The sequence below is a fragment of the Urtica dioica genome, chromosome 1 (assembly GCF_054948205.1).
Source record: "Urtica dioica subsp. dioica isolate 48M chromosome 1, U.dioica_male_clone48M_v1_H2, whole genome shotgun sequence".
NCBI classification, from domain to species: domain Eukaryota; kingdom Viridiplantae; phylum Streptophyta; class Magnoliopsida; order Rosales; family Urticaceae; genus Urtica; species Urtica dioica.
The window spans coordinates 2498782-2509045 of NC_142756.1; the positions used below are offsets into that span (position 1 = coordinate 2498782).

Genomic DNA, 10264 nt, shown 5'->3' on the forward strand with positions numbered 1-10264 from the left:
CTCTTTGCCTTTTTAGTAGGATTTTTACCAATTTACTGGGATTCTTGATCTCAATTAATTCTTTTCCATGTGTCTTACAATTATTTTCCCGTGACTCATCAGCTCTTTAGGTTGAAATGAATTGAAGGAAGAAAACAACAATGGCCATAATCATTTAGCATGTATCCGCATCCAGGTTTTTATTTTTATTATTATTATTAAATCTAGTTTTTTGTGTGTTACGTGTGTAAAAGATTTGATGGGTATACACAAGAATCTAATAATTATGTCCTTATGCTAGCACATAAGGCATATATATATATATATATATATATATATATATATATATATATATATATATATATATCCTGTTCATCAAGTTAACGCATGCATGGTCTTCTCTGCGAGAACAATGGCATTACTATTATTATTAAACTGTACGCATGCCAACACATTATTATATTGATCCATTTCACATTTTATACTTGAAAAATACATATCAAAATTTTCAATTCTAATCAACCGAGACAAAAAGAATCTTTCTCATTAACATTGTTACATTTGGACACCAAGAAAAAAGAGTAGACTTTGATGGCCATTATTTTACAGATGAAAACTAGTTCACAACAACCATTTTCATAAACCAAAAGCAAAACTATGTGATATAGAAAGAGTCTCCTTTATTAAATATTGTGCGGTTGAATTGCATTTGGTGGTAGTAGTACAATTTATTTAGTCGGCTCTAAGATTTAGTTTTGCAATAAAACCATTAGGTGGATGTCACATTCCTTTGCTTCCCAATACCTAAAATACTTAAAACACTGTGGACCAACTCTATCACTACTCTTAGATATTGTATATTCCCCAATATCACTTTATCACCCCTTAATTATATTTTTTTTTTATCTTCACCTTTTTGTTTACAGTTATATGACTCATTTATGTTCTAAAAAAATAAACTCTACAATTTATTTGGTACTTGTTTTTAGCTCATCTGTTTTTCTTATTGCCTTACTGACTCATCAACATTCATTCTTATCATATATGATAGTCATCCTTGCCTTCTATATATTAGATCATATCTAATATTTAATTAAAATAATGAATATAAAACTTTTATCTCAACAAAAACTACATTTAAGATGCGTTTGTATGGTATAGATTAGGCAGTAATATGTGCACGGTGCCAGAGATGTAAAATGGGGGAGCTAATGTACAAAAAAATAATTCAGGAAATTTTTTAAAGTATATTAAAAATAAAATAAATTTAAAAAATTGACAAAAAGTGCAAAAAAAAAAAAAAAAATCGAGGGGGGCTATAGGCCTATCTTGCCTCCGTCCATGGCAGTCATATTTCGTAGAGAATAAATTAAAACTTTGTTTGGCAAATTATTGTTCACATAGTTACTATATATATTACTAACCAGGCAAGGAGTGTCACATTATAAGTTATATGCAAAGAAAGTATGAATGTGAATGATATTTATGACAAGGATTTCAGTGACAAGAGTAGTTTCAACAGAATGATATAAAGCAATATGGAGCAGATATATTGCATTGACAAAAGGCTCAATTCATCATCACCATCTTTTAGTGTCATTAATAGAGAAATTTCATTAATTGGACTTAATAAGTCATTAAATATCAAGATTAGACCCTAATGTTTAAAAATATCTGAATATGGACTTTTGACCCAAAATCGGACAAAAATACCCTTGATTCAAAAAACCCATATTTTTCTCTCATTTTCAAATGATTTTCATCACAATTCTTTTTCATGTTCGAATTGGTTGCGCTAGGATTAGAATTTGGGTATGTGTTCAGTTTCGATTTTGAAGGTTTCACATTGTATTTCTCGTACGGCATCGTATCGCATCGTACGACATCGTACGACATCGTACAGCATCGTACGACATCGTACAACATCATATGTGTTCAGTTTCGATTTTGAGGGTTTCACATTGTATCTCATCGTACGGCATCGTATCGCATCGTACAGCATCGTACGACATCGTACAGCATCGTACGACATCGTACAGCATCGTACGATAAAATTCATACACATTATAATGTACGATATCGTACGATATTGTACGATGCTGTACGATGTCGTACGATGCGATACGATGCCGTACGATGAAATACAATGTGAAACCTTCAAAATCGAAACTGAACACATACAATATCGTACGATGTCGTACGATGCGATACGATGCTGTACGATGAAATTCAACGTGAAATCCTCAAAATCGAAACTGAACACATACCCAAATTCCTTAAAAAAAAAAAAAAATCTGGGCGTTGCCCCGAACCCCACGAGCTCAGCGGTGAGCTCGACCACCGAAAATTCTAATCCTAGCGCAACCAATTTGAACATGAAAAAGAATTGTGATGAAAATCATTTGAAAATGAGAGAAAAATATGGGTTTTTTGAATCAAGGGTATTTTTGTCCGATTTTGGGTCAAAAGTCCATATTTAGATATTTTTAAACATTAAGGTCTAATCTTGATATTTAATGGCTTATTAAGCCCAATTAATGAAATTTCTCCATTAATATTACGAAACGCTATTGGGTTCGGTGGTCCAAAAATTAACTTCTTCTACGTCGCTAATATGCACATGACATGTTTTTGTTGAGCACTAGTCTCAGATGATATATAGATACTATAATAGGACTACGCTATATATTCACGCACATACACTACACATACACATTTTGTGGAAGCACAAAAGAAAGAAAAAGGGCAAAGGCAAAAGGAAATTGAAGTGTGACATGACATATGTATTATTGATGTTTAAAGCTTAGCGTTCGTCTCCAACAATTTTTTTTCCCCCAATGAGTTATCCAAAAAGTTAAAGCTGGTCTCACATGGGGTTTGGTTTTCTTTTGCTTTTCTCTACATCTTGAAGAGTCTTTGTTGACAAACATAATCACTCAATTAGCAAAACATATATTACAGCTCAGAGCTCACCACCTAGCTATATCTTAAAGATATGATCTTTGCTAAGATATGTGCATTTTATATATAGCCTACTCTTTGATTATTGATATCTATAAATATATACTACTAGTCTAATCAACAACCTAATTCATTTAAGTACATACATAGGCGCTCTTGATTGATTTATGATCTCTAATAATCTCAGCTTATGATGATGAAAGCCTTTTTGGCCACATGAAGTTTAGGGCTTACAAAACAAAACCTTGAGATTTTTATTTTGCTAATTTTTTTTATTAAGTATATTAAAGTGATCCGTTTAAGGACCATTGTAAAAAAAGAAAAGAGACACACGTTTTTAAAAATTAAATAAAAATTCAATTTGTTTTCCTTCTAAAATTCTAATGCAATGTATTTTTTATCCAGGGTTAATTAAAAATATACCACGTATGAAAAAGTAAGTATTGTCAAAATAATCATCGCGTTGAAGGCTTTGTATTAATAATAAATTTATTAAAGTATGGTCAATATCTAGTTGAGAATATACTACATATAAAAATTACGTGTTCAGAACGGCTTTAGAACCAATTAACCACTATAAAAAGTAAATGAGTAAACGGCTTTCAGATACACAATAGAATACACAACATTGATTCTCCATCATCTTCCCTAATACCAGTGCCGGTCTGAGACTTAAGCTACTTAGGCAATGGTCTAAAATCCAAGCTGTTTTGTGGAAAAAGGGTCTATAATAGTTTGGGCCGACCCTGTTTGGTATAGTATCTTCGAAAATGTTATTTGTTTTTTTTTTTGCTTGATTCGTCTATATTTAGAGACAATTATACTTATGTATTCGACATGATAGATATCTATGATACTCGATATTTTCTGTTCATTGTGAAATTGTTGTTGCAACATTTTTAGTTGTCAAAATTAGCATTACCAATAGGGTCATGTACAAAGTTTTCATCTTTACATGTTGTTGCAACTTTGAAACCTCCTCAGGAAAAACTTCCTGGGTGAGACTATTAGGCTCAGGCGTAAATTCACATCAACATTAATGTCAACGATTAAACAACGTTTAATTCAATGACTACAATATTAGAACTTAAATGAAAACGCCACGTAATTGGGTATGTAATAAGATGAGTTTTGAATACAAAGTGTAAACTACCGACTACTCAGAATTAAAAAAAAAAAAAAAAAAAAAAAACCCACCGACTATTTCATGTACCATCCTGAAATTCAACTCCACAAGTTTATTTCATTTATATAAATTATTTATTTACTTTTCATTATAGAGTTGGTGTTTAACTATTAAATGCGTTTTGTTTTTTTTCGTTTCTTTTTCCTTTCACTGCATGCACTTATAATCACAATTTACATTTACAGTCCTTTAGAATGAGAGCCAAGACTTGCATAAATGATGGTTGGTTTAGTGCTTAAAACCAACCACGTGGATCAATGCAGAGCTTCAAGTATTACTTATGAAACAGGCACGCGTGTGACAAAAGAAGAGTATTTTAACCATCCAAAGAATAAAATTATATATTATTTTAAGTGTCCGAGCCAATAGAAAAATTAACAGATTATAAACTATAACATAATGGGAATTATATACAACTATAAACCTATGGCTAAGGACGAACAATTAGATCTTGAATATCATTAGTCCAACTCAATATATAAAAAAATATATTGATTGCACATGATTTAGCTTTTGAAGTATCTATTACATCATTGCCACAAGTTAGAGCAGTAAATTAAATTAATCACTGTTTCTTAGCTTGAATTGAACAAGTTATCACCATGATTGTACCTTAGGAATCTTTATCTACATGAATGAAACTTTCACCCACCACTATATAAGATAGAAAGCAACCAATAATGTCATTAATTTCCCTTTTCTGCAAAAATATACATTACTATTCAGACAGACGATTAATTTATTAATTTATTATATTCTTCACTTCTGCTTCTTCAACTTTCTTTCCCCTGAAAGGTTTCTTTCTTTTTCTTTCTTTGCTCTGTTCTGTTTGTATGAGCAATTATGGCTGAAAACTGTGTCACTTTCCCGATCTTCAGTGATTTCTTGTGTTTCTCTGTCAGATTCGGAGCTCTAATGGAGTCTGATTCTCCGAAGACGGTTTCCTAAGTCTCAGCGCTCTCTCTATTTTGGCAGGTACTTCAAAATCAAACTCAGTAATGATATGTTCTTGTCTTACTTTGCACAATCGCTCAATCATCTCATGCTGAACAGTTCATCATCATTTCTGCTTTCTGATCTTCAGCGATTTTTCTTTTCTTTTTCTGGCAGATTGTCATTCTCATGGCTGACTTTTGTTAGGTTTCCTGATTCTCAGCGAATCACTCTATTTTGGCAGGTAGTTCAAAATCAGACTCGGTAATCATATACTCTTGTCTTACTCTGCTCACACACTTCTTCGATTGTCGTATTTCTATTGTCTTCTTCTTCATCTTCAATTTTGTGCGTTTCTGTGTTTTTCACGAAGTCCGTTGCAATGGCTGCTTCGAGTCCGACGAAGTACTTTCCGTTGCGATGGGAGAGCACCGGAGATCAGTGGTGGTACGCGTCGCCGATCGATTGGGCGGCGGCGAACGGCCACTACGATCTGGTCCGAGAGCTCCTCCGGATCGACGGAAACCACCTCATAAAGCTCACCTCTCTCCGCCGAATCCGCCGTCTCGAGACAGTCTGGGACGACCACCAGAGCTTCCACGGCGCCGCGAAATGCCGATCCTCCGTCGCCAGGAGGCTCTTCCTCCACTGCGAGTCCGCCGCCGGAAAGGCCAACAGAAACTCTCTGATCCGCGCCGGCTACGGCGGCTGGCTCATCTACACCGCCGCCTCCGCCGGAGACCTAGGGTTCGTCCGCGAGCTTCTCGATCGGAATCCTCTGCTTGTGTTCGGCGAGGGCGAGTACGGCGTCACCGACATCCTTTACGCGGCGGCGCGCGGCAAGAACCGCGATGTTTTCCGGCTCCTTCTCGACTCCGCCACCGCGCCGGAACTTCTGAAGTCTTCCTCAGCGGACGACGGCGACGGCCCTTGCGTTTACCGGTGGGAGATGATGAACCGCGCCGTCCACGCCGCCGCGCGTGGCGGTAATTTGACGGTTTTGAAGGAGCTTCTGTCTAATTGCTCTGACGTCTTGGCTTACAGAGACGCCCATTCCTCTACCATCCTCCACACCGCCGCCGGCAGAGGTCAAGTTCAGGTACTATTTTTAACAATTACTGCATCAACTTCAAGTATTACCTATTTGTTATCCATAAGGACCATAGCGAACTTGTTATCAATCTATTACAATATTTTGTAGTATCTGGATTTTTGGGAACAAATTATTACTCAACCTAATGATTGTATAGTATCGTGATTTTGTAACCAAATTAAATTGTTGTTTTTAATAGAATTTAACCCTTAAAACAATGTAGAATTTACTTTATTGATAATTTTAAAAATCATCATTCAAACAAAATGCTATTCGAAAAAAAATAATTAAATTACTTCATTTTTATTTCGTATCCTTATGGTCAAAATAGAATTTATATGATTTATTTGATCAAATTTGTGAATACTTCAAATTGTTTAGCTAATGGTTCCATTATCAAAGCAATTTATTTAATTTTTATTTTGGGGAAAAGGATCAAATGTTAAAAAATCAATTCCTAAAAAAGTATTCCAAATTGCCACAAGCATGTAATAATTGAGTGATTATTTGCGCCAAAAAAATAAAACCATGTGTGTGTGTACTTCAATATATAGAGATATGTAGCAATGAATAAACGTTGTTGAAGTGTAGATAGTGAAGTACCTGATAGAGACGTTCGACGTGATAACGGCGTCGACGGACCGGCAGGGAAACACGGCCCTCCACGTGGCGGCGTTCCGGGGACAGCTGGCGGCATCGGAGGCGATGATATCCGCGTCCCCTCAGCTGATCTACCTGAGGAACGCCGCGGGCGAGACGTTCCTCCACCGCGCCGTCTCCGGGTTCCAGAGCCTCCAGTTCCGGCCCCTCGACCGCCACGTGGCGCTCCTGCGCCGCCTGGTCGGAGTCCGCGCGGTGGTCAACGCCCGGAACTCCGACGGCCTCACGGCCCTCCACGCGGCGGTGCTCGGCAACGTCCACTCCGACCTCGTCCACATCCTCATGAGCGCCGACGGGATCGACCTCAACGCCCCCGACTCCGACGGCCTCACCGCCCTCGACCACCTCCGTCTCCGGCCCCGCTCCGCCTCCTCCGACGTCCTCATCCGCCGCCTCATCTCCGCCGGAGCCATCTTCTCCGGCGAGACCCTCGTCTCGCGCCTCAAGATGATGCAGGGAAGCGGAGGATCCAGCCCCGGCTCGTCCTTCCGAATCTCCGACGCAGAGATCTTCCTCCACGCCGGGATCGTAAACAACGACAACAACAGGTCAGGACCGGCTCAACATATTATCTTCTGCCTTAGATAAGAATGAAAAAAAAAAATTAAGACTTTTTAAAGAAATTAGCTGATGTTTTATAAATTTTAAATAAATAGTCAACGTTTTATAAGTTTTTGATAAATAACCAAACATTTTGATAGGACATTTTAGTTAATTTATGTTTATAAATATTTGATCATGACTATTTATCAAAGTTTTTGATAAATAACCAAACATTTTGATAGGATATTTTAGTTAATTTATGTTTATAAATATTTGATCATGACTATTTATCAAAAACTTACTCAAGGTTGAAAAAAGATGAGGTCTTTTTTTACTTAAAATTTGGGACCATTCAAAAAAAATATTTGGGCCTTTCTTTTTCACTAAAAATCAGAGGTCTTAGTACGTTGCTTAAGTGGTCTAATGGTTTGGTCGGCCCTGCAACAGGTCTACCGTGAGCCCGCCCTCGCTGGATCTCAGCCCGCGATTCTCCGGCGAGCAGCGGCGGAGAAGCTCGTTTGCGAAGCCGGTGAACGCGCTGAAGCAAGTGATCATCATGAGCTGGCCGAAGAAGAAGAAGCACGAGAAGTCGTCGATGGAGAGCTTGTCGGAGATTCTCGACCCACCGACTCCGACTCCGCTCAGGAAGCGATTCTCGTCGAAGCCCTCTTCGCCGGTCCCCGGGAACAAGAGGAGCCTCGCCGTCCGGAGCAACCAGTCCAGCCCGTTGAACAAGAAGACGAAGAAGAAGAAGAGGAACAGCTCGTTCTCCGCGTCGTCGTCGTCGCCGCCGCGGGGCTCGTCGGAGATCGGAAAGCAGGCCGGAGATGTCGCCGGAGCGTCTTGTTCCGCTAATAATAACAGTAAGAGAGTGAAGAGTCAGTACTATCTGTGCTTTGGCAACGCCGGTGTGTCTCCGGTCAAGCGAACCGTTTCTTTGGTGGCTTAATATGAGCTTTATTAATATTATTAGAGTGATCTCTTTCTCTCGTCTCGTCTTTTTTTTATCTTTGCTCTTTAGGAATGGAATATGTTCTCAACTCAAGTACTCTTGCCATTTTGTTGGATATATATGTTGTGTGGAACAGACTCTTTTTATTATTGAATTATGAAAAAAAGGAAAGAAAAAAAAAGAGCAAAAGCTGTGAATATTAGTATGCTCTCTACTGATCGTATTACGTATTGTTTATCGAAGATGATATAATAAATTTCGTCTATTTCTTCATATAAGATGTTCTTTATGATCGTATGCACTTTGTTCGATTTTGGAATAGTTTTGTCGTTTTTAGCATCGACTGTTGGAATGGGAGGTCAATAGATTGTCGTTTTTTGCTATTTGTTATTTGTTGATGACGAAATGAGAAAGATAACAGCTTTTCCATCTCCTAGTTTTAGAATGATTTTCGAATGCTTGTTGACAAATTTTAGATATACTAAAATAATTCTTGTATAGTCATCATATAGCACCTATTTGTTAAGAGTCGACCGTGCATACACAAATGAAACAGACGAGTGAAAAAAGAACTTTAGACTATCTACATCAGTGAACAATATTTTTTATCTGCACTTCATCTTTAATTATTGTTACATCAGTGAAACAGACGAGTACTGATTATATTTACATCTGTGAAACAGACGAGTAATGATTGGTAGAATTGGTGTTTCTATCAATCAGATTAAGAATAATTGTTGTGAAACATCAAACTTAGCCATATCAATAGTGGGGAAAGTGTAATATATCATTGGAAGATGAACTCTTGATTCATTTTTAGAGAATGAAAGACTAAATATGTTTATGAGATGAGATTTATCAGAAAGGGGTACTTATAACGTGATTTTCAATACTATCTAGTTTTATAGAGATGTTTTAGAATAAGAATAATGATAAAAATAAGGAAATTATTTTGTGGATAAGATAAGATAAGGAAATCCAATCCAATGGTGATAGTTGAGATAAGGAAATCTAATCCAAAGAACGAGATTCATTTGTCCAATTCATAATTATGTACTATTTGATTTGTACAGTAGCCGTCAGAAAATAATTCATGAATAAGATAAACAAATCCAATCCAAGGGTGATAGTTGAGATAAAGAAATCTAATCCAAAGAACGAGATTTTTTTGTCCACTCCATACTTATTCTATAAATATTGGAGGTTCTGGAAGTGATTTTCCGAGCTATTAGACTTTCATATAAGTCTAAACAGTTTGTTTTTATTTATTGTGCCTTTAAGTTTTTATTTATGTCTTGATCTTTTTTTTTTTTTTTTTTTTTTTGTTGTTGTTGTTGTTGTTGTTGTTTTTGTTGTTGTCTATGTAGTATTGTGACTTAAGTTTTTTAATTATGTAATTTTTAAATTTTTTGATGTTTTTTTTTAATTGTCTATGTAAAATATTGTGATTCCATTGTAGTCATTTTAATTTTTTTTTTCAAGTATGAGTTGTTTTTTAATTAATAATTTTTAGAATACACTAATTTACAAATAAATACATAATACATATAAAGTGTTAAATTGTAGTTATAAATTAAATTTTGGGCTAATGATATAATTTTTAAAAAATTTGGGCAAATATAGAGATGGAAAGTGTATCTCCATATTTAGAGATACACTATTCAATTCATCTTATGAAGAATAGAGATGTGTTTGAAGATGCATTGTAACTTCATCTCTATCTCTATCTTCAATTTAGAGATGCGTTGTGGTTGCTCTTAGGAAGGCTAAAAAATGGTGTTCTTGCTGTAAAGTACAACTTATAATTATTAGACAAAAAAAAAATAAGAATCAAATATAAGAGAGAAAATGTAATGATGGTAGACTGTATAGATGAAGAAAATATAGACAGACTATCAGAGTTATATTGAAAGATGGATATCAATTTTTTTTTTTTTTTTTCTCATCTGTAACATAC

The 10264-nt window shown here is 36.0% G+C and overlaps 1 protein-coding gene across 3 annotated transcripts; it reads left to right on the forward strand.

The window, feature by feature from the left end:
* Nucleotides 1–4789: 4789 nt before the first annotated feature.
* LOC149406290 (Ankyrin repeat family protein) lies at nt 4790–8604 on the forward strand. 3 transcript variants are annotated; one of them, XM_089627624.1, is made up of 6 exons: nt 4790–4921; nt 5029–5101; nt 5237–5303; nt 5433–6158; nt 6744–7360; nt 7803–8604. In XM_089627624.1, exons 4-6 carry the CDS (start codon nt 5442–5444, stop codon nt 8302–8304), a joined length of 1836 nt encoding a protein of 611 aa, XP_089483750.1. In that variant the 5' UTR covers nt 4790–4921; nt 5029–5101; nt 5237–5303; nt 5433–5441; the 3' UTR covers nt 8305–8604. The 3 variants fall into 3 exon arrangements, with proteins under 3 accessions (XP_089483750.1, XP_089483795.1, XP_089483719.1); XM_089627669.1 differs by lacking the exon at nt 4790–4921 and having other exon boundaries at nt 4955–5101; nt 5237–5323; XM_089627593.1 differs by lacking the exon at nt 4790–4921 and having other exon boundaries at nt 4955–5101.
* The last annotated feature ends 1660 nt before the right edge of the window (nt 8605–10264 follow it).